The sequence below is a fragment of the Schistocerca nitens genome, chromosome 3 (assembly GCF_023898315.1).
Source record: "Schistocerca nitens isolate TAMUIC-IGC-003100 chromosome 3, iqSchNite1.1, whole genome shotgun sequence".
Classification (NCBI taxonomy): Eukaryota; Metazoa; Arthropoda; class Insecta; order Orthoptera; family Acrididae; genus Schistocerca; species Schistocerca nitens.
Window position 1 is genome coordinate 689,903,228 of NC_064616.1, and position 26,294 is coordinate 689,929,521.

Sequence of the window (26,294 nt, forward strand, 5' to 3'; positions counted from 1 at the left end):
CAAGGCAATTAGTAAAAGAACAGAGAATTTTACCAGCATTACAAAAAGAAAAGTGCATCTACTTTGGTAGATGAAAACACAATCAATAAAGTTATTAAGTATTATGACGGATGACGACAACAGTCATTTGATGTCTGGCAAGAAAAGACTGCGTTTCTGTGAAAGAAAATGGTTCTAAGATTCAAGGACAAAAAAGGTTAATATTGTGTAATTTAAATGAACTATTCACTGAATTTAAAAAAGAAAATCCTGACATTAAAATTGTAAGATCAAAATTTTGCGAGTTGAGACCAAGATGGTGTATTGTTGCAGGAGCATCTGGCACCCATAATGTTTGTGTTTTTATCATCAGAATGTAAAGTTGATGATAGATGGGGCCAATCTTAGAGTTGACTACAAAGACCTTTTGGAAGTTATGGTATGCAATATTGACAGTTACAATTGTATGATCACGGGAAAATGTGAAGATTGTCCAGGCAAACAAGCCTTACTTGACATGTTTGAAGAATCCGAAGAAGACGATTTGGTGCCTGGCAATATGAAATACAAACAATGGGTCACACAAGACAGAACTGAAATGGTGACAGTCATAAAATTACGAGAAGAGTTTTCTGAAGTGTTGGTGGCTAACCTTGAAAATCTGAAAATGCATCATTTTATTGCACAAGCTCAAAGTATATTTTTTAAAGACAAAAAGCGAACCTTGGCAGCTGATGAATGCTTAGTTCTTGCTGACTTTTTGGAAAATTATTCCTTTGTTGTTCAAGATGAAGTACAAGGGCACCACTGAGTAAACATTTGTATTCTATTATAAAGATGAAGATAAACTAATGAGCCACAGCTTTTGTGTCATAAGTGACTACCTTGAACACAACACTACAGCAGTGCACATTTTTCAACTAAAATTAACAAACTACATTAAACAGCACCACCATTAAAAAAAAAAAAAAAACTGATTTACTTTTTGGATGGGGCAGCAAGTCAATATGAAAACAAAACAAAAAAATGATTAACATCTCTTTTCATAAAGAAGATTTTGGGTTTGATGTTGAATGGCACTTTTTCGCTTCATGCGATAGGAAGAATGCTTGTGATGGTGTTGGTAGTACAACAAAGCAAGCTGTCACAAAAGCAAGTCTGCAGCGGACCGATGACAATCATATCATAACACCTCAAGAAATGTTTGAATTCTGTAAAAAACACATCAAAGGAATTACATATGTTTTTGTACAATGTGAGGAAATACAAGAAGTCTATGACAGTGTCTTGAAGGAAAGGTACAACACTTGTCAGAAGATTAAAGGCACTCGATCTTTTCATTGTTTTGTACCCCATTCACATAACTTATTGAAGTGTAAGATCACATCAACTTCGCCTGACAGTGAAATTCATCAGCGTGGAAAAATTGTACAACTGGTTCTTCAAAATAAAGAGATAGTGGCTTGTGTTTACGATGAACAGTGGTGGATTGGCGAAGTTTATAATATAGACTGTCAAAATCAAGATGTACATGTTGTATTTTATCACCCTCCAGGACCAAGGACATGTTTAAAAAAAAAAAAAAAACTGAAAAGGATCGAGTTTGGATGCCACTTAAAAATGTACTAAGGAAGCTGTCTCCCATGGAATTTACAACTGTGACTGGGCGAACTTATAATCTAACACCCAAACTGAGTGAACAAATTTCTCAAATGTTCAATGAGCGATGTACTAAAAACAAATAACAAGAGAACAATATAATGTAATTAGTAGGCTTATTTTCAATTCAAAAAGTAAGTAATCATAGATATGATTAAATTATATAGTATAACTGATATATTTTATTCCACACGCCTAGATAGTGCAGATGTTAAAAAACATATTTTTGAATCGTGTTTGTAATTTTTTCCATAACTTCCAATTGAACCTCAAAGTTGAAATTTATACTGAAGTTTGATATCATAAAGGTCTATTAACTGTGAAATTTTCAGATTTTTATCTGGTCCCCCAACAAAGATAACTGCAGGCCACAAAAAGGAAAAATTAAAAATCCATTTTTAAAATAGTGTATTTTTTAAGTGTAAGCTGCTCATCATTGATACTCTACAAAAGTGACTATACTATACAGTGTAATAGCAGAAAATATATTAAAGCTGAGAAATTAATCTTTCCTTGGAAAACTACTGTTCAAAAATTGAGGTTTTTTTTTTTTTTAAATTTGTGGCTGATAACTTTGAACTATTAAAAACATATTAAATAATACATTCAGCTAAGTGATAATGATGTTAATTTGTAGCACAGAGTGTGTTGAACGAAATGCATTTTATCTGAAGGGCTTAGGACAATCCACTACAGAATAATTGTAAAAAATGTAGATGCTTGCAAATACAAAAAAATGCATACGGCCTCGAACAAATATGGCTGCCATTTCAAAATAATAAAACAATAAATGTTTTAAAAAAATATTTTTGTGACTACTAAACATTGGGGAATTCACTCAGAAAATATAAAATTTTTCTGAGATGGTCAAGCAACCAATTATTTTTCTCCTGGACCACTTTGTATGCCAAATCAGATGATTTTTCTTGATATACCCTGTATTACGGGACAAAGCCAACATCTGATGTCCATAGGTTCAGTTGACCCAATGGCAGCATAGTCTACTACAGCTATTTGATTTGTCACCAACTGTATAGGCTGCCTACTCATCATCCAAGACTCCGGAAAATGGTCCATTCTCACAACTATTGAACTGCCATGGAATGTCTTTCTGTTTATCAAGCAATTCTTTTACATTTATGCTTCAATTCTAACACAATGTTGTCATGTCCACTGACCATAACCAGATGGCGCTGCTTCAACATGAACACCATTTGCAATAATTTTTGCGATCTGCATTCTCAAACATCTATGCCTTCCTAATAATGTGTTCTTCACAACTGCATGACACACTGTTGCTTTCAGGAATATGCAAGACCCCAGAGTAGTTTTAGTTATTTATATTTAGAATAAGACACTTTACACTCTAATCTCATGGATTCTGGGAGGTATGTATTGTATTGTGAAATTGGAATGTGTGGTGCTAACACTATAAAGGCAAAAGAATACACCAAATGCCTCTTACAATTTGCATAGGTGCCTAAACCGAGCTATCTAAGACAAACACCAGAAAGCTACTTCCCACATCCCAACATTCTAGCACATAAGCTATAAAAGTAAATTACAACTGTTGTGGAGTTAAAAGTTTTTCAGCACATGTTCTAAAGCTCTGACCTTGCCACATGTTACCAATTTCTTATAACAATTGCAGACTTACTGAAAATATGGGAATTTTCTACGAGCAAAAACTTTTAGCCGAGTACACTTTATAGAAGTGGTGTGGCAAGTTTCTTTGAAATATAGGATATGATGAATTTAACATTTTAAAATGGCAAAATGAGGCTGAATTTTACATTTTGCCTAGCGTCCTTTGGGATATTTCAAAAGCTGCAGCCACTAGTAGTTGAAATGAAGCCTTTTGCCATCAAAGTGATCACTCGTAGAAGCATTATGGACTGCCAGTCTTTCACTAATGCTTAAAACTGTCCCTTGTGTGCCATAACACAAACCAGTGCAACCTATCTCATAGCAGCCATAGGACAATGGTAGGTAGAGAGAGAGAGAGAGAGAGAGAGAGAGAGAGAGAGAGAGAGAGAGAGAGAGAGAGAGAGAGAGAGAGGGTGGGGGGGGGGGGGGGGGGGGGGGGGAGGTTAAGAAGGCCTTGTTGGCCGAAAGCTCACTTTCTGGCAGCTTTGTTGTCCCTACCTGCAACTCAGCATTTCTGCTATATGGTGAGTTGCAACTATCCTTTTCATAATATTGTGATACTCAAGATACCTATCACGCAGTAACAACCTAAAGCCAACACATCTTTTGGATTCAACTTTTCGTCTGGTACTTCATTTTATAATCCATAATGAAGACAGTGCACTAACCGCGGTAGAGAGAAAGTTTCATTCAGACATCTTTTACATGTTTACAAACAGTGGTTAAAACATGAAGGCAGTTTTACTGCAGTGTGACAGGGAACTATTCAGGTAATCATGGCAAATGGAAAACTGAGAATTCTCTGGTTCTTCCAACAGATGAAAGATCGTTGTATAAGAGATGAGGATGTCTTGTGAATATTCATATTTTTATACTAATTTCTCATTTCTTTACCACAGAATTGACAGCCAGTTTGGATCCAGAATGAAATATTCACTCTGCAGCAAAGTGTGCACGGGTATGACCTTCCTGGCAAATTAAAACTGTGTACCAGACCATGACTTGAACTCAGGACCTTTGTCTTTCAGTGGCAAGTGCTCTACTGACTGAGCTACCAAGGCATGACTCAACACCTGTCCTCACAGCTTTACTTCCACCAGTACCTCATCTCCTACTTTCTGGACTTCCCAGAAATTCACCCATGAAACTTGCAGAACTCTCACATCTGGAAGAAAGGATATATTGGACACATGGCTTAGCCACAGCCTGGGAGATGTTTCCAGAGTAAAATTTTCACTCTGCAGTGAAGTGTGTGCCGATATGAAACTTACTGGTAAATTAAAACTGTGTGGCAGACCCAGACACGAACTGCAACCTGTGCATTTCACGGGCAAGTGTCTTCGCAATATCCTTTCTTCCAGGGCTGCTAGCTCTGAAAGTATTGCAGAAGAACTTCTGTGAAGTTTGGAAGGTAGGAAACTAGGTAGTGGCAGAAGTAAAGCTGTGGGGATGGGCTGTGAATCATCTCTTGATAGCTCAGTCAGAAGAGCACTTGCCTGCAAAAGGTGAGGGTCCTGATTTTGAGTCTCAGTCTGGCACACAGATCGGCCAGGAAGTCTCAGCTAATTTGGATTCCATTACAATGTGACCAATCTATGCAGCAACCTCAAATTAGTCTGTAGCAAAATTATGTAGGAAATTTATCAATGATTGCAGCAAATTGAAAAGGGTGTTTCCTGAGGTGACAAATTACAGCTGCAGTGCTGAGTAGATTCCACAGTCCTGTCTCATTGTTGAGCCAAACAAAACTGCCTTCAATCAGCACAGCGCAGGAGTCATAATGTTACTGTTCAAACATTTATTAGTCTTGGTATTTTGCTGCCACCCTCAAACAATAATAAAAATATTAAATTACACCAGTATTTTTAATTGTCTTTATAATGAAACAGAGAGAGTCATATCTACACTTTTATTTTCTGTTTGTCCATATTCCATCGTTGACAGTGCAAGCTGATTATGAAGCATAAAATTCACAGAATAAGGGAGATAATGTATTGAGCATGAATAAATACGGTGTCCAAGTTCAGTAGTTAATATTTTAGTAATGGCAATTTCACTACAGACAGGATCAAAAATCTTGTATGAAGAGCTAACAAGGTAGTGAATTGGCTTGTATCCAACTGAACTAAAAATTGCAGTGACTGATAAAGAATATTGGTGCAGTTTGTACAAATGACAACACAGTCCTTTAAACACCTAAACTGTAAAGGTAGCAGCAATTTAACATTAAAAACATTTGAACTATTCATCAACAAAATACAGCACTGTAATGTACCTTGTTGGCTAGCAGCATGCACGGAATAGGGCTACCATCTGGAAGACTACACTTTGAGTCAACATCTCTCTTCCATTTGAGTGTATTTACAAAAGAATTTTTGTTTGTTAAATCAAACATTATAACACAGCCATCAGCATCTTTATAGTAAACTCTAGTCATCCATGTAAATCGCTCTTGCCCTGCAAAGCGAAAGAAAACATACTCATGTTTAACTTAAAAATGAGACAATGAATTAATTTACTTATACAAAGGCCAGAATAACAATGTTGTTTGCAGTGTAACTCAGTGAGCATGGAAGGGGCTGAATGGTGGTTGTTCACTGATCTGGTTGTGGCAGCAACAACTGGGCTGTTTCATATTGAATAGGGTTCCAAGCTGCCATTATTACCCAGAAATAAGCTAGCTTTCGATGATTGTAGTAGGCTTACCTACATTCTGCACACTTTTGCAGAAAGTTTCAGACATTCTGTATAAAATAATCATGCCACACAGAGAAATGAACTACACAATAAAGGTTACATGTTACTTTTCCAGCCATGAGAATCACTTTTAATTAATTGTGGTAACCTGCACCAGAGCCATTAGAATGATATTACAACAGCAATAAGAACAGAAGCTGCAAATAAGGTCATTCACTGGTTGGCTGTTGGCATAGTAACTGTCCTGCAAACATGGTGTTGATCACTTTGATATTCTGAATCCAGTAATAAGACATGAAATATTGGGTGATTATAATTAAAGTGCAGCTACTAACTGTTATTATCATATGGAAGCAAAACTTGGTACATATTCTAATGTGTTAATGTATAACTGATTTACGCCAGAAAAAAATTAGTTCCAATTTTGGCCACCTGGAGCAAATCTGTCACTGTGAATGAAAGAAAGATACACAGAAATATTTCCATACGTCATGTATTAGGAAGGGATGTGCGAAGAAAAGTCAAACGAGTGAGAAATGCATAATGTTGATTTTATTATCAACCTTCACTTAACAGTTTGTTCAGTATTAGTACCAGAGATGACAACGAGATGCTGCACCTGGTGGCCAAAATTGAAGCTTCCCCCCCCCCCCCCCCCCCCAGCATAAGTTGGTTCTGTATTAATGCATTGCAATAACTACTATGTTTCGCTGCCATGTGATAATCACATTCCACACTAGACCTCCACAAGTACCTGCACTTTAATTACAACAATCTGGGACTATGGAAACATCAGTAGTATTTGGATATCAATTACATCCTGAAATAAGAATCTCTTCACATTATGGCATAAATTAAACAAGATTTGAATGTGTTTTGGATATCATTCCAGATGGATTCTCAGAGCCCTGATTTTAACCGTATTGGTTGTTACACAAGTATCTCTGAACTGTCACTAGATGATGATATTTAAGATATGTCGTGAATACTGCTGGTCACAGAGACAATCATTACAAAACATCACTTGTGTATAAGCATTGCCCTTCTTAATTATAGCTCCAGGAATATAAGCATATGTACCACTTTAAGACTTCACAGCTTCCCTGCTTATCACAGTTTAGTGCAAACTGGTCCTCATGACCAAATGATGCCAACCCGCTTCCCCTTTTGACAACCCTACAGATGCATTTCTCTTATATGATGTTGGACTATTCACTATCAACGGTATGATTCAATTACTAGCATCTTCCACCCCATGGCTTGCTTACAACATATATTTGCTTCAACTGTTCAAAACATATCTACAGGTCTTTTAGTGATGCTGCACAGCAGTTCCACATTAACAAAATGCTAGACCCCTGAGTAAACTGCTCATCCAATGTATCAAAGTTTATGAATTTTTATGAAACTTTGCAGTGTAAGAACACATTTAAGGACACAAAGTAGTCTAGACAAATAGTTCCTTAGTAATGTGAGCACTCATTACTTCCTTCACACAATATCTGCCTGTATACACATGTAAAACCCCACTGGCTCTGCACTGTTCAATGCAGTCTCATGCGCACTCACTGACTAATCATTTTCATGTCATGCTCTCCTTAGAATGTGATGAAAGTAATTTAAACATTTTGTTTTCTTCTAATGTGGTATTGTGATTTTCACAAACCATAGCATGTGATGGCTTCGAGGCATTTATGTTGATTTGTACGATATACTAGTCTTTTCATGTGACTGTATTAGCTGTTAAGATTTGATTACACATATATAGGAAAGAACCAAGGGGAATAACAAAAGTCAAGGCAAATAGAGTGTAAGTTAAAACCAAAATTATATGGGCAAACTCTGATGCAGGTATTTGCAACTGAAAACTCATTTACGACCTGGAAACCATTTGTGAATACTGCAGTGAATTTCCTGATACTACATACATTCTATCACTTGTTAATACTGATTCTTACCAGCTATATCCCAAAGCTGGAGTTTTATTGTCTGTGTCTCAGACCACTTCAGAATTTTCAAAGCAAAGTCCACACCTACAGTCCCCTTGTAGTCTTTCTTATACGTATTTTGCACATAACGCTGCACAAATGATGTTTTCCCAACAGTTGGATCACCAATGATGATTACTTTGAACAGCTTCTCTGGCATATTAGGTAGTTCTGCAAACAAAAGATGGCCAGCTTTGGTGTTAATTATTACAGATATAGCAGAAAAATACATTTATTGTACTTTTACAAATGGAAAATATTACACTGAAAGGAATCTAAGAAAATACAGAGAAAGTAAAGAGTGACTATCAAGTCACCACCAAGCAACTTTAATAAGGAAATATGACGTCACCTTTGAGGGATACTAATAACAAAGTTCTGCTCTGGGCATGCAGGTTCCGGCTGTGGAGGAGTTTACATAAAAAACCAACTGAACTATCAACTTACCTTTCTCAGATTCTCATATCATATAATACCGTACTTTCATCCCCTTTGTTTCCTTCCTTAAGCATCACTGCTCAATTTGTCTTGCTCTGTTGTTCTTAGTAAAAAAATTATCCTTCCACTAGAGCATTATCTTTGTCAAACTCCAAAAGTAAAAACTTTGGTAGGGCAGGGCATAATTCAGTTCAAATTTCTAAAAGCCACTTTAATTTGTATTGCAACTTTATTTGTCTTAAGAAGACCTTTTTCTTTAATACTCTACTACCCTAAGTAACACACCAGCGCTGCAACTGACTTTTCCTTCCCACCCTATTCCAGCATGAAACATCATTAGGAATGGATTAACACACCTACAGAGACAGAGAGAGAGAGTTTTAACTTGACTTTAAAAAATATAATAAAATAAAAATTTACTGAAAAAAAAAATTCAGATGAAAAGTTAATATTTTTAAGACTGGCCTCACCCACAGCTGCCACAACCTTTTTATTTTCAAATGGGAACCCCCATTTTTATTGCAGAATCAGGTGCAGCGAGGGGGGAAAAACCTATGGTTTACTCAAAATATTTTTCTCCATTCGTAGTAGATTGTGCTGTAATCAACAAAATTCAATTTTTCTGGATTTTGTAATTAAGAACCAACACATTTAACTCTAAATTACATTTTCAATAAAAATGTACAGTTTTTCCATTCTAAATATTTGATATCATTGTTAAAAATTTAATTTAGTTTTGCAAATTTGATTGCACAGTAAAGCTTTTATGCTCAGCTCCTCATTAATGTAACATAGTTTTCTGTTTCGTTCGTGGTTGATTTCGATAAGCCTCCACACCACCAGGATGCTCGCTTTTGTTGACTCTCCTTGAATCTCACCATGGGGGTGATTGGATTTATTGTGGTTTCCTATCCACCTGCCTTAACTCTCATGTCTATTACAGTGCCATCTGCTACCAATGGAAAAATTGTTTTTGATAAACCCTAGGTATTTTTTGGTGTATAATCTTGAATCTTCAATTAAAAAGGAGGGGCTCCCATTTGAAAATAAAAAGTTGACCCCCATGGGGGGGTTAGGGGGTTGCCATTTTTAACGTAGACAAATGTCCACTTTGAAAATATTAACTTTTCATCTTGAACATTTTTTTCATATTATGTGTATTTTTTTTAGATATTTAGTTGTTCTACATTAAAACAAATGCCCTCTATGTACACCATATTACACACAAAACTGTACTGATTAGTTTTTGATCATTAACACCTCTATGTCCAGTTGAATCAAACCCTTAACATTTATGCATTTCTACCTTTTTAGCACAGTAGAACAAACATTTCACCTTAACACTTGGGAAAGATTACCTCCAATAAAAGATTTGAATTCAGCTGACTATAACCCTTTGTTTTCCATTTCTTGCTAGTGAGTAGTAAGGCTGGAGGCGGGGAGCACTATATTAGAAAATGATTTTTCTTCCATTAACCTTTCTCGCCTATTTCAGTGTCTTCAAGAACAGGTACAAATGCACCTAATAGTGTGGTGAAATGTTGGTGTGTAAAAGCACAACTGCCACATATTTCCTCTACTCATAACAGCAAGTAAAATCAGCATAAGAGATCTGCTCAGAGAGATCTGGCCTATTTCCTCCTGTAACAACATTGTGTAGATTCAGCTCTTTGACAATGTTACCCAGCAGATTACACAGACATGATAATAACAAAATGTTGCACACTTTGCAGAAACATTTAACTATTCAAAGTGGCCTTACCTGAAAGAGCTGGTTTTATAATACATGATCATATATTCAGGTGAATAAATACGGTTGCTCAAGCAGCAATCATTAGCTACGTATTTAATTACGGCTTCAATTCTATCAAACTCACAGTTGATCAATTCCATAACTTTTGCTGTATATCCCTAAATACTTACTCTGACCTTACCTTCATCACTGCACTTCATTATACCCAAACAGCTTATACTACCCTTCTTGATTTGCATAAAATGTCAGATCTCAAAGAAATCCTTCTTTATGAGAATTAAACTATCATGGAACTAGTGTCCTTGAAGACATTTTTTTTATAATTTCATGTGAAAATTGTGAATGTAAATCATCAATATCTCAATGACTGGTCTTGATGCAAGCTGTGCATGGAGATTACACTATTTGTTCAAGTGCGTAAAATCATCACGGCAACACACTTTTATATCTTTTTGCCTTTCTGACTGAAGGTTAATGGGAATGCTTCCACTGCTTCCTTATTTCTGCATTCTACATCTGTACTCTGCAAATCACTAAAGTGCATGGCAGATGGTCCATACCACTGTACCAGTTATGATTTTTCCCGATCCCTTCACATATGGGGCATGGGAAAAATGAGTGTTTAAATGCCTATGTGTGCACTTTAATTAACCAATCTTGTCTTCACGATTCTTATGTGAGCAATAAGTAGGGGTTGTAGAATATTCCTAAAGTCATCATTCAAAGCTGGTACTTTAAACTTTGTCAGCAGGCTACCTTGGGACTATTTATGCCTATCTTCAAGAGTTCGCCAGTTCAGTTTCTTCTTTCTGTGACACTCTCCCACAGATCAAACAAAACTGTTAACATTTGTGCTGCCATTCTTTGGATACATTCAGTATTCCATTAATCCCAATTGGCAAGGGCCCCACACACTTGAGCAATATTCCGGTGATTTGTAAGCAATCTCATTTGTAGTCAGATTGCATTTTCATGGTATTCAACCAATAAACTGAAGTCTACCACTTGCTTTGCCTCTGACTGAGTCTATGTGACCACTCCATTTCATATCCCTTATGAAGTGTTACACACAAGTATTTACAAGAGTTGGCCAATTCCAACCATGACTCACTGATATAGTCCTAGGGTACTAAGTTTTCTTCTTCTTCTTCTTCTTCTTCTTCTTCTTCTTCATCATGAAATGCATAGTTTTACAATTCTGAACATTTAAACCAAGTTGCCAAACTTTGCACCACTTTGAAATGTTATCTAGATCTGACTGAATATTTATACAGGTTCATTCAGACAGTACTCCACTATAGATAACTGTGTCATCTGCATAAAGTCTGAGGTTACGATTAATATTATCGCAAGATCATTAATATAAAATACGAACAAGGGTCCAAATAACTTCTATGGAGCACAGCTGAAGTTACTTCTATCTGATCATCATCCAAGATAATGTGCTGTGTCCTTCCTACCAAAAAATCCCAATCCAGTCACAAATGTTGCTTGATACCCCATATTATCATACTTTTGACAATAAGCATAGATGTACTACTTAGTCAAATGCTTTTCAGAAATCAAGAAATACAACATCCACCTTACTGCCTTGATCCAAAGCTTTCAGTATGTCACATGAGAAAAGTGCAATTTGGGTTTCACATGATTGGTGTTTGTGGAATCCCAGCTGGTTGGCATGGAGGAGGTCATTCTGTTCAAGACACCTCATTATGTTTGAGCTCAGAATGTTTTCTAATATTCTACAACAAACTGATGTCAAGGATACTGAATGGTAGTTTTTTGAATCACTTCTACTATCCTTCTTGTAAATGGTTGTGATGTGTGCTTGCTTGCTTCCAACTACTGGACCTGGTTTTTTGTTTGACAGCTCTGCTATAGATTATAGTTAGAAGACAGGCTAACTCAGCCACAAATTCAATACAGAATTTGATAAGGATTCTATTGGGACCCGGTACTTTTTTTCCAATTTTAAAACCACTGACATTAAAACTTTTCAGCGGTACAAGGATTAAATTGAGGCCATCCTCCTGGATTTTCCTTTTTGAAGGAACATTTGAAAATGGAGTTAAGCATTTCAGCTTTTGCTTTTCAACCATCAATTCCAATTTGTCTCATTCGTGAGTGACTGGACACCAACTTTGGTGCCACTAACAGCCTTTACAATGACCAGAATTTCTTTGTTTTGTGAAATCATTTGGCAGTATTTTACTATGGTAATCACTGAAGGCTTTGTGCATTGCTCTCTTGACAGCCAAATGCATTTCATTCAGTGTATCACAATCTATAGCCCTAGGCTTTGTTTTACACCTACTATACAGTAACATTTGTTTCTTTAGAAGTATCTTTACAGTGACTGTATTCCTTGGAGGTTCCCTCCCATTATGAACTGTTCTACTAGGTATGTATCTATCCAGTGCATGGTCAACTGTTCTTTTAAACTTGAGTCACAGTTCATCTACATGTTCCTGTCCTGTGTCGAGTTTGAAGTTCCTCATTAACATGGGACATTACTGCTTTTTTTTTAATCTCATTTACTGACCATGTGTATCTTTCCACTTTTTTTCAGTTGTCCTTTGTACTTTGGTAATCATTGTTGCCACAACTGCATTGTGGCGGTTTTGATGTGGACCTCTGCAAAGAGGTCAGATCTATGTGTTGCCATTAGATTTCATATATTGTCACATGCGAGGGGTTCAGAACTGTCTGCTATAGGTACTTTTCAGAGAGCATTTAGTAATTTTCACAGAATGTCTTGTCAGACCCACAACTGACAAAATTGGAATATTCCCCAATGGATTGTTGGATGATTAATGTATCAACTGATTATTACTGTATGACTGCAGAACTTATATACAACTGATCTGTGGTTTTCTCTAAAGTTTTCGATTACATCAGGAGGTAAGTCTGGTGGGTGATAGAAGGATCCAGTTACCATTTTATGCCAGCCCCTGATAATGAGTTTTCCACAGTTAATCTCACCTGCAGCTTCAATTTCTATCTTGGAACTATATAGTTTAAAACAATTTACTGAATAGCTCTGAGAAATATCTCTCCATTTATTTCTCAAAACCTATAAATATACTGAAAAATTGTTATACAACTAGTAAATTTCACTTGAGGGAAGAGTGTAAACATTACCAAACAATCATTACATTTGGCTTCATTTCTAAGAAAATTTCGAAGTGGAATATCATTCTTAAACACCCTTATGCAATACTAGCAACTTTTACTGATAGATTCTTTATTCATTGCTTAGGCCATACCAGTACAAAATTGCACAGCTAATGAGGTTACTGTTTTTTATTACAACAACATTACTACTATTTATTAAAATAAATTAAACATATAAATTACAACAGAGGTGAAAATATATAGCCCTGTTGATTACACCAGTCACAACCTTAATGGTTACACATTAATACATACAGACAAACAAACAAACAAAACACATGCATTTCAAACATTATATATATGTTTCTAGAACTTCTTTACAGTGTAAAACTGATGTCATTCTTTTTTTAGCTTGGATTTCATTTTTATTGTCAAGGGACGCTGGAAGGTAATTTTATATTTCGACGCCAATGTACATTACCAACCAAGGCAAACTAGGTTTTTGTATAGGGACACACAATGAGCTATTAGTCTTTAATTTTGAGTGTGCTAGTGTGCCATCCTCCCTCCTCTTCCTCCCAAATACTGGTAGTAGTGACACACGTATGTAGCATAGCTCAAGATTAATGTTCATTCCTCATTTATCATGCTATCCACAATAATGCACTGCAACCTAACTTCATAAAAGCTGTAAACCAACAACAGAAAATTTTCAACGATGGGTGGCAGGGCAGACGGATGCGCACTGGCACTATGTATTTCTCAGAAACTTTTTTCTTTTGACATTATATTTGAAGTCATTCTGAACTGTAAAGCTATGCCCAAAAGCAAATATAATGAATTATTTACATTTAGTATCAAATTTAAATCTGTAATGAAATGATAAGAGTGTGTGTGTGTGTGTGAGAGAGAGAGAGAGAGAGAGAGAGAGAGAGAGAGAGAGAGAGCACAATGAGATGTCCTTACGGTTGAGAAAGACTGAAAAAGAGATGAAACTACTGTAATTATTAGAAATTGTTAACTATATGGCAGATAAATCTATCTCAGTTCTTTGCGTAGAAGTTCCACGTGTAAATAAACTTTCCATTTATAATTTTTTAACTTCTGCATTACATGCTAGTTTGGTCTGTGCTGTCAATTTATTTGCAGTTGGGATAGTCAATTGTTACCAAACATGCTAAAAACTGATTCACAATTTAAAAGTTGCTGAAGAAATCCATGAAAGTTTCTAGTTTTTAATCATCAGTATGTTTCTGCTTAATATCAACATACAATTTAATGTAACCATAATATCATTTAACATTTGTGTGCAGAAACTGACTTGCACCATTACCTACAACTCTCTAAATCTTTTTGGGTTAAGAATCCATTATGAAAGCTCATGATGCAAGTGTTCAGCTTATGTTCTCCTAGTGTATAATGGATTTCAGATAGGGATTGAGACTCTTCTCTTCATGCAATTTCACCACATATTTTGTTTCAACAGCTTTAATACTGGTACTTTAGCCAGACAAGCCTGTCACGTCTTGTCTTTATTAAGAGTAATATTCTGCTCCAACTTTTTGCACATTAACACACCGATTCAGAAATAAAAGCTGAACACTGTTTACTACAAGGAACCTTCAATCCTTATGTCTTCGTGATCTCTTACCATTATCAAACACACATGTAAATAATGCAGATTTTCCTCTCAAAAAAAGCACAGCAGAAGAAAATCTAACAGGCAACATTACAGTCAGTCAAATGGGATTAACATCAAATTCTTACCAGCATGAACAAGTACACCGAAATATGACACTTCATTTGGTTCTGAATACTGCAGAAGAGTTGAAAAGGCAAGGGTACCGTACGTTACTAATTACTTTTAACATTTATTGTCAAAATAGAATTTTGAATGATGGGGGCAGGGGGGGGGGGGGTACTTATCTCTTTACAGAGCATTCACCTACAATCAATTTTAGTGGGGATTCTAGAAAACTAATTATCAATAAGGAACACCTGTTCGAAACTTATGGAATTTCCTACATGTTGCGAGGACATCTTTGAACATGAAAAACACACAAATAACTCCAAGTTCTGAGAAATGTAACTGGTTATTGGTATGAATAGGGACCAAATCAAAATGCCATCAGTGGTGGTGTTATCAATGTACTACACATATATTAAAAAATAAAAATCAATGTAAGTTCTCATGGTAGGACAATTTGGGGGTTGAAAGTGCAAGACATGAAGAAGTAGCATTCTGAATACTTTCAAACCACATATGACGCTAAAGTGTAATCTGCAATAAACAATATCACCTGACAGTCTCTAAAGAAAATTTGAGGCCAGAAGCAAAGTTAGATACGGTATGCTGTAAGGGAAAATTAACCCTCGAGATTATTGGGCTACTACATGCGCTTTCTACATGCATATAATATAAGCTTCTTAATATTTTATAGGTAGACAACAAAACTGCAAGATATTATTTACAAGCTCATGGGTCTCACTGCCTCTTAGAACCAGCCGGATAATTTGGGGAGTTAACATCAATTCTCTTGTCGATCCAAAATCGTAATAAGTGTCGCTGCAATTGCTTCCTTTTACGTCAGTTCACATGACAGCACTAAATAACTTACATAGTGAACCGGACCTACTTTATTTCAAAGGCAGTTGAAAAATGTTAACATTAACGTTAATTGAAAAACGTATATTCTTTTCTGTCACCTTATACACATTTACTGGATAAAAATTAACTATTCTAAATTCCCTGGTTTTCACCACGGATATCAATTTACAAACACACAGTTACAAACTACTACGTTCACGTTTCTTCAATTTGATTCTTAAGAAGACATTCATTATAAAAATGTACAGCAATTGCTTCACACACTCAACATACGATTCTAAACTGTTTCGTACCAAACATCTTTTAAATGACAAGCGTTTCCCGTAGCTGTCAAATATGCTCCTCCAGGAGGCATTGTGACAAGTGAGAAACGAACAGCACAAAGTCTACACATTAACTTCTCACCCATGTATCCCTTCATATTGGAATCCTCGAGTCTGAACCGCAATCACCTAATATTAACTTCGCGTAAAAGAGTCTCTCTCATCAATTATCACATTCGATTCACAGCTCCCACTACATAACTTCCCCGCCATAATTTATATATGAAGATATTCTCTTTGATCCACAAGTACCAACATAGTGTAGGAAATGTGTAAATAAGGTATATGTGTGGGTTTTTTTTGTGATGTGGTAATTCTGTTTCCTTTCACTAGATCTCTTGTGCGTTACTCTGCAGCTGTCGGAAAAGTAAAAGTTAGATGGACGTAATTAATATGCAGACATACTTGGTTCGTACAGACCTTACATAAGCTAAAGCAAGAGATGCGAAAACCGTGGAAAATTATAGGTCACATTTACTACTACTGTTCTCAACAGAAATACTACAAACTATTATGAAAATCAGATCAAGCGATATCTGGCAATCAACTGTACGCGTGTTTTGGAAAAATGAGATTCAAATTCCCGTCCGGCTATAATGATACAAATTTTGCAAAGTTTCTCAAAACTAGTTTAAGTGAACGCTAGGTTGGTTCCTGTAAAAATGGCATGACAGTAAAATGTATCTTCTTCCACATATTCTTGCGTACCTGCTCAAACACAATGATGTCGACATTTAATCTACTTGTCTCAGGTGCCGTATAATAAATTAATGTAAGATGTAGGTAGATAAATACTGATTTCTATGTAATGTTCAGGTTGATTTCAGGCTTGAAAAAGCATACAATCTGCGATGAATAATTCTGTAACAGATATATTTCGCCAGACTGTATTGCAACAGCTAAAAGTGTGGAGATTTTAAAATACCGATACCGTACCGGTAATTATATGATCTCTAAGTAAATAAAGGACACTTAATTCAATTGATGAGCCGCGCGTGGTAGCCGCGAGGTCATTGGGCGCTTTGCCACGGTTCGCGCGGCTCCCCCCGTCGGAGGTTCGAGTCCTCCCTTAGGCATGGGTGTGTGTGTTGTCCTTAGCGTAACTTAGTTTAAGTTAGATTAAGTAGTTTGTAAGCCTAGGGACCGATGACCTCAGCAGTTTGGTCCCATAGTACTTACTACAAATTTCCAATTTTTTCAATTGATGTGTGATTCTCGTTACTGTACTTATTAATGCACTCATTTGCGTAACGATTCGCTGCATGTTCCTGAGACTGATAATATTACTGTTTAGGAAGTCTGTCTGGACGACGTCAATGTCAGGAAGCCAGGGCACCTCTGCTGGAAGATACTTGGGAATTTGGAGCATTCAGTTAATGCCAACCTAACAGGCCTCTGGAGTTCCCTCACAACTCGCTTGTTAAAATGTCCTAGTGTTTAGTAGGTATATCCATTTGTGGTGGCAATAAATAGTGCCGTCTACGACTGAACGCTGTTTTCTTGCAGCGACCGAATCTTTAAACAGAACCAGCAAGACCACACAGTGTCAGCCTGCCATGGTATCCGTGACTAGGCCCTGGTGATCTCACATTGATGCCACAGTGCAGCGCATAGTCGTGCACCTACTCCACAAAACTACCCCCCTCCCCCCTCCTCTCGCCACATAACCCGTAAGTCCACATTGTGCCCTTAGCTCGGCGAGACGTATCACACACTGCTACGGCCTGTATTGGCGTACGCCGCTGCAGCGTGGAGAAATGTTGCAGTGACGCACATATAGGCATCCGGTTGGTTCAGAACAGGCGAAAGAAGCGTACCCTACACCTGCCCAAGGGGTTCCCTCACAAACTCGCTTCACGAGTGCACTTTCTTTGTCACTTTCGCCACACAATCAGATCATTCTACAAGAAGGCCTGACATCCTTACGATCCAAAAATTTGTGTCCTACAGACCGTACTGCGAAAGAAGAACACTGACAGCTGTAGTGGGATCGGGGCAGCACGCCTCAGTGTTGCCACAGTTCTACAGACAACTGATGTTTTCATTAACGTAGCTTCGGTACAGCCAGCAGCTTTTCGCACATCGGATTTGAACATTAGCAACAAAGTTGCCAGCAATCGGAGCCCTTAGGAGGCATAGCTAATAGTATGCAAAGAAATGTGGCCACTAGATGGCCAGTCATGTAATGTCTTGCGAGGTGCCGGGGCTAGCAGTGTGTTTAACACTAAATTCTTCTAGAATCTTCATATATAAAGGATGCCCTAAGCCCCCCCTATTCTAACTCCGACTTTTGCTGTTGCACATGGATTAAAAAGAAACGCGAACTGACTGTAATCGACCCTGCAAGTGGAGTAGAAAAGAGTTTGGCACCTGCAATAATTTAATTTGATAAATAAGTTAAATAAAGGAAAGCTTCATTAACATAGTCAGAAATGATAGGGTTGCTCTACCGATTAACAGAATGAAAGTTCTGTCCAAAATAACAACATGATTTATTATGACTAAAATCAAAATAATAAACAAAACACATGAAACATTTTACAATACATCAAATTGGCTCAAATTGGATACTCAAATAAATGCTGTGAAGGTGAAGTTGTCCCTAAACTAGATTGTGACATTTATGACGAAGTGGTATGTGGAGCCAATTCCTTGCAACTCAAATCTTAAGAGAAACACACAGCCAACCCAACATTAATTGCTGCTACAGTAGTGAGAATTCAGACAATGAACACCCAAGACAGAACAAAGTTAGAAAAAGACGAACAGGCGCGCTCTGCTTAGCTCTGATTATCACCTAGGAAAATCCCTATCTGCCGGTGCTGCAGACAAATATTACCAAACTGTCTTCTTAACTGCAAGAACACGATCTGGCGTACCGGAGGCGATGGCTGGTTGCTTCGACATCCCATCGTGGTGATGATAATGTCGCGAGTATAGCCCGAAACTAATTATCCTGGTCTGGTTGTTCCAGACTAAAGACTTCCTAGCAATACAAATGCGCCTCTGAGGGAGACGAAGGCTCGCCACACAATCACTGACAGTACAGCGAAGTCACACTGTAACTCCGATACAGTCAACTTTAGCCAAAACTGCTCAAGACAGACAACATAGGCCGCTTGTACGCAGAACGCTCAATTGCCAACTGTACTCGGAAAGTTACGTTGAAGTCGAAACTTCAGCAACTTCGTCAAACAGTTACACTTAAATAAAAGTATATTAGACAGCCAACGGAAGGCAGGCTGTCCAGAGCAGTGAGAGCTCAGTCTTGTAACCTACTCTGACCGAAAGGCGAGAGCCGACCCTTCTAGAGCACCCGTACAGGCCGAACACAGAACATTCCCGCCCCCACGACAGTGGCCGTGGTTAAACGTTCCAATCAGCAACTCGAAAACCGGCGGAAAATTCCACTCTATTGCCGGGGCACTACCATTCCACCAATGGAGATTCTTGGCGCCAATTTCTGCGCCGATTTTGCCACGTCACGGAGCTATGCACTGAGCAAGCCATTCACAGTTACTATACGGCAGAAAACGCGGGAATTTGCCCGCCAAGGCTGCTTGGGAACACAAGTCATTCCCACGCCTCGCTGGTAGCCCGCCAGAAAGTGTTTTCGCTAAGTTTCTGCGAAGTAACGGAACCTCTAGCCCAGCCGCTACTTCAGGCCCCTGCGGGCGTGTCTTTTGACAATGTCGGCGTCTGGAAAGCATTCACTCGACTCCCTCACACCCGTCGGCTTATCTTTTCAAGATCAGCAGAGCCCGCCTGTCACCAGACCACCTGGGTGACGAGAGACGCTGCGTGGGAAGTCCGCGTGTGAAGGAATAGCAACTTTTCACCGCATGCAATTAGAGAGGAAAATCGTAAGATAGAAATATGAGAGGGGGCTCATGCCACCTCTCAGTCTAAGTACTCTTAGGTTTTGATTTGCGTTTAGTGCAGTGTATGGCTGGACTGGACTTGCCCCAAATTCAACACTCACAGGTTTATGTACACTGAAGAGCCAAAGAAACTGGTACACCTGCCCAATATCGTGTAGGGCCCCCGCGAGCATGCAGAAGTGCAGCAACACGATGCGGCATGGAATCAACTAATGTCTGAAGTAGTGCTGTGACGGAACTGACATCATGAATCCTGCAGGGCTGTCCATAAATCCGTAAGAGTACGAGGGGCTGGAGATCTCTTCAGAACAGCACATTGCAAGACATCCTAGATATACTCATTAATGTTCATGTCTGGGGAGTCCGGTGGCCATGCGGAAGTGTTTAAACTCAGAAGAGTGTTCCTGGAGCTACTCTGTTGCAATTATGGACGTGTGGGGTGTCGCATTGTCCTGCTGGAATTGCCCAAGTCCGTCGTAAGGCACAGTGGATATGAATGGATGCAGGTGATCAGACAGGATGGTTACGTACGTGTCACCTGTCGCAGTCGTATATGGACATATCAGGGGTCCCATATGACTCCAAATGCACACACCCCACACATTTATAGAGTCTCCACCAGCTTGAACAATCCCCTGCTGACATGCAGGGTCCATGGATTCATGAGGTTGTCTCCATACCTACACACGCCCATCTGCTCAATACAATTTGAAACGAGACTCGTCCGACCAGTCAACATGTTTCTAGTCATCAACAGTCTAATGTAGGTGTTGACGGGCCGAGGCGAGGCGTAAAGCTCTGTGTCGTGAGGTCATCAAGGGTACACGAGTGGGCCTTCGGCTCAGAAAGCCCATATCGATGATATTTCGTTGAATGGTTCGCACGCTATCACTTGTTGATAGCCCAGTATTGAAATCTGTAGCAATTTGCGGAAGGGTTGCACTTCTGTCACGTTGAACGATTCTCTTCAGTCGTCGTTGATCCTGTTCTTACAGGATCTTTTTCGGGCCGCAGCGATGTCGGAGATTTGATGTTTTAGCGGACTGCTGATATTTACGGCACACTCGTGAAATGGTCATACGGGAAAATCCCCACTTCATCGCTACCTCGGAGATGCTGTGTCCCATCGCTCGTGTGTCGACTATAACACTATGTTCAGACTCACTTAAAACTTGATTACCTGCCACTTTAGTGGCAGTAAACGATCTAACAACTACGCCAGACACTTTTGTCTTATATAGACGTATACTATCTCTGTATTTGAGAACACGTGCCTATACCAGTTTCTTTGGCGCTTTAGTCAATCATGATTTATAGTGTTAAGTGTACAGCTGGATTTGCTCTATGTGGGAGGATTTTAGTTTAGTTATTGTATTTTTCTAGCGTGGCATCAGTGCGAAAACTTGGAGATTGCCAGGACTGTGAAGAGATATGTACTTTCTTCCCCTCTACTACTACAAAATTCCGTGGCGAGAGCGAAAAGTCTACTCGCCTGCGACATGGTGAATTTTATGTTTACAAACACAACGGAAAGATCGATTAAAGTAATTATATTTAATGGTAATTGCATTATGTCTGTATTTTGGAAGAAGAATCTTAATATTTAAGGTCAAAACTTGAGCTTACAAACTGGGATGAATGCACCACAATCATGAATTTGTAAGAGTACCATTGTCGATGCCCTTACTAGTAAACACCTACTTCCAGTGGATATCACATAGCTGGTCTTCTGGAAGATTGCAGTACGTAACGGTTCGCACCAACAGGCGGGGGAGTTCATCCGTTAAGATCACGCACACTTGGACAGAAGCGGGAGAAGCTGTTCAGTCTGCGATGAGCGAACATTGATGGCGGTTAGTGTGCGACACCAGTGTCGGAATGGTTCGTTCTAATTTGAAGAAATCTACGCATGATTAAAATTTCGAGGAGTTCAGTGAATAGAGGAAGTAATTCCATAACTGAGAAATAAGTTTTGTAACTATGTTTGCAAGGCATGGAAGTTACAAGTGGAAGTGAGGTCTCCGAATATTACGTGTGATGCCGCCATTAATGTCACGTGGGTGTTTCAACATTACCAAAGTGACCGTTCATATTATCCGATCTTCAATAAGTCAATTTAATCCTCCAGAACGTACTTTTCAAGTTAAATTTTACGTTGACGCTAGACAGAGTGAAAGCTGTGAACTTGCATACGAGAGATTAGGGACCATTTTCTTATCTTAAGAGTTAACAGACCTTGTTTCCATAGAATGACTTTTATCATTTCATCAATATAGTTGAATATAGATCCCTATAATCTTAGAAAGCAGTGCAGCAGGTAGGTTACAGGCACACGATAGAATTCAATAAACGCCTCTGTGTATCTGGATGTAATAGCCACTCGTCTTATCTCTTTTGTCCAGCAGCCAAGAGAACTATTACAAGTGTACACTGACTACACGAGACGTATGTTACGGCTGCTAAAGAAAATTGACAAAAGTGAAACTGAGTGTTGTCGTCACTGCATTTTGTAACCGCCCCCTTTGTTATGTAATAGCCGGCCGCGGTGGCCGAGCGGTTCTAGGCGCTACAGTCTGGAACCGCGCGACCGCTACGGTCGCAGGTTCAAATCCTGCCTCGGGCATGGATGTGTGTGATGTCCTTAGGTTAGTTAGGTTTAAGTAGTTCTAAGTTCTAGGGGACTGATGACCTCAGAAGTTAAGTCCCATAGTGTTCAGAGCCATTTGATTTTGTTATGTAATAGTTCTCTTGGCTGGCGGACAAAAGAGAGAAGACGAGTGGCTATTACGTCCAGATACATACAGGTAAGCATTTACTGAAGTCTACCGTTCACCTGAAACCTACAACGGACCACGTGTTGGGCGCCATACTGGAGGAAGTCTTGTACTGAGAACTCACACACTGATAAGAGTAGTGACAGCCTCTAATATACACTGATAGAAAAAAATCGCAACACCAAAAAATAATTAATGTAGAGTAATGAAATTTCGAAAACACATTTGTCTAAGTAACATATTTAAGTGATTAACTTTGCAAGAACACAATTTAATGGACACATGAGCCGCCAGAATGTTGACTGAAAGCATGCAAACGTGCATGCATGGTGTTGTACAGGTGCTGGATGTCAGTTTGAGGGATGGAGTTCCACGCCTGTTGCACTTGGTCGAGCAATACAGGGACGGTTAATACTGTTTGTGGATGACGCTGGACTTGTCATCTGATGATGTCCCGTACGTGCTCGATCGGAGACAGATCTGGTGACCGAGCAGGCTGAGGCAAGATGTCGATACTCTGTAGAGCATGTCGGGTTACAACAGCAGTATGTGGGCGAACGTTATCCTGTTGGACAACACTCCCTAGATAGCAGTTCATGAAAGACGTACAAACCTGCAGTAAGGGTGCATGGGATGACTACGAGAGTGCTCCTACTGTTATATGAAATCGCACCTCAAACGGTAATTCCAGGTGTGGATCCAGTGTGTCTAGCATGCAGACGGGTGGGTTCCAGGCCCTCAACTGGCCACCTCCTAATCAGTACATGGCCATTACAGGTACAGAGACAGAATGAGCTTTCATCAGAAAACGTAGCAGACCTCCACCCTTCCCTCCGATCAACTCTCGCATGATACCAACGAAGTCGCAAATGGCGGTGGTTTGGGATCTACATCTACATGGATACTATGCAAATCATATTTAAGTGCCTGGCAGAGGGTTCACCGAACCACCTTCACAATTCTCTATTATTCCAATCTCGTATAGCGCGCGGAAAGAACGAACACCTATATCTTTCCGTACGAGCTCTGATTTCCCTTATTATATCTTGGTGATCGTTCCTCCCTATGTAGGTCAGTGTCAACAAAATATTTTCGCATTCGGAGGAGAAAGTTTGTGATTGGAATTTCGTGAGAAGATTCCGTCGCAACGAAAAACGCCTTTCATTTAATGATGTCCAGCCCAAATCCTGTATCATTTCTGTAACACTCTCTCCCATATTTCGCGATAATACAAAACTTGCTGTCTTTCTTAAAACTTTTTCGATGTACTCCGTCAGTCCTATCTGGTAAGGATCCCACACCGCGCAGCAGTATTCTAAAAGAGGACGGACAAGCGTAGTGTAGGCAGTCTCCTTAGTACGTCCGTTACATTTTCTAAATGTCCTGCCAATAAAATGCAGTCTTTGATTAGCCTTCCTAACAACAATTTCTATGTGTTCCTTCCAATTGAAGTTATTCGTAATTGTAATACCTGGGTATTTAGTTGAATTTACGGCTTTTAGATTACACTGATTTATCGTTTAACCGAAGTTTGACGAGTTCCTTTTAGCGCTCATGTGGATGACCTCACACTTTTCGTTATTTAGGGTAAACTGCCACTTTTCGCACCATTTAGATATATTTTCTAAATCGTTTTGCAGTTTGTTTTGATATTCTGATGACTTTATTAGTCGATAAACGACAGCATCATCTGCAAAAAACCGAAGACGGCTGCTCAGATTGTCTCCAAAATCGTTTATATAGATAAGGAACAACAAAGGGCCTATAACACTACCTTGGGGAACGCCAGAAATCACTTCTGTTTTACTCGATGACTTTCCGCCAGTTACTACGGACTGTGACCTCTCTGACAGGAAATCGCAAATCCAATCACATAACTGAGACGATATTCCATAAGCACGCAATTTCACTACAAGCCGCCTGTGTGGTACAGTGTCAAAAGCCTTCCGGAAATCCAGAAATACGGAATCGATCAGAAATCCCTTGTCAATAGCACTCAACACTTCATGTGAATAAAGAGCTAGTTGTGTTTCACAGGAACAGTGTTTTTTAAACCCACGTTGACTGTGTGTCAATAGCCGCGCGGGATTAGCCGAGCGGTCTAGGCGCTGTAGTCATGGACTGTGCGGCTAGTCCCGGCGGAGGTTCGAGTCCTCCCTCGGGCATGGCTGTGTGTGTTTGTCCTTAGGATAATTTAGGTTAAGTAGTGTGTAAGCTTAGGGACTGATGACCTTAGCAGTTAAGTCCCATAAGATTTCACACACATTTGAACATTTTTTTTGTGTGTCAATAGATTGTTTCCTTCGAGGTAATTAATTATGTTCGAACACAATATATGTTCTAAAATCCTGCTGCATATCGACGTTAACGATATGGGTCTGTAATTTAGTGGATTACTCCTACTACCTTTCTTGAATATTGGTGTGACCTGTGCAACTTTCCAGTCTTTGGGTACGGATCTTTCGTCGAGCGAACGGTTGTATATGATTGTTAAGTAGGGATCAATGGAATGCATGTTACAGGGAGTCTGGCTTGGAGCTGTCCTCGCAGTAACCAATTTGTAACAGTTCTTGGTGTCACTGTTGAGCCATATGCTGCACAGATTGCAACTGCAGATGCAGTACGTTGCGCCAGAGCCATACGCTGTACACGGTGTTCTTCCCTCTCAGTAGAGCCATGTGACAGTCTAAAGCCCTGTCTTCTTTCGACTGTACATTCCCGTGACCATCGTTACCAGCAAATCATGTGCAGTGGTTACATTCCTGCCAAGTCTTTCTGCAATATCGGAGAAGGAACATTCAGCTTCTTGTAGTTCTATTACACGACCTCGTTCAAACTGAGCGAGGTGTTTTATCGCCTTAAAGGCGTTCTTTACTAACATCAGCTCACTACGTCGGGTCTCGACGTTAACTAATTAATGCTCACGGCCGTTATAGCGTGTCTTTAAAGCTAATATGATTTGCATCTTCATAGTGGCGCTACTAGCGCCACTCTTATGCGACTGGCGCCAAATTTGAATACACGTTATCTTTCAAATGTACAAACACGCCTACCAACTTTCGTTTATGTCGCAAAGCTTCTTCTTGGTGCTGCGATTTTTTTTCGTCAGTGTACATCATACATTTTACCGTTCATGAGATGAAAATTAGCTTCCTGATTTATGTGACTAGGTGATGAAAGGCCGACTCACGGTTTGCATCTATACGTTGTGGTGCTACCGCCAACAGCCTGGGTATTAACTGTTCACCCCAAGAAGACTCTCGGAACAGTGGCTGATGGGAGTAGCCGCTTCGATAGAAGTCAGAATATGAATTGTAACTTCAGACCGATATTCACTTGTTTCCAGTCGCTACCAACCTTAGCTTTCAGTGCTGTTTGCAAAGAGTACCTTCATCGAACATTTTAACAATTTTGAAGCAAATAAAATTCTATT

At 39.1% G+C, this 26,294-nt stretch overlaps 1 protein-coding gene across 6 annotated transcripts in view; it reads right to left on the reverse strand.

Moving 5' to 3' along the window:
* The window catches only part of LOC126248646 (ras-related protein Rab-7L1-like), a 161,466-nt gene that overhangs the window by 19,859 nt on the left and 115,313 nt on the right, over positions 1 to 26,294 (reverse strand). For 4 of the 6 annotated variants that reach the window (XM_049949831.1, XM_049949832.1, XM_049949830.1 and 1 more), the window contains exons 2-3: positions 7,941 to 8,141; positions 5,561 to 5,742 (exon numbers count right to left, since the gene is read on the reverse strand). In XM_049949831.1, coding sequence (XP_049805788.1) covers positions 5,561 to 5,742; positions 7,941 to 8,141 — 383 coding nt within the window. Of the gene's footprint in view, positions 1 to 5,560; positions 5,743 to 7,940; positions 8,142 to 16,176; positions 16,433 to 26,294 lie in introns of those variants that run through there. The other 2 variants (XM_049949835.1, XM_049949834.1) reach the window with 2 other exon arrangements.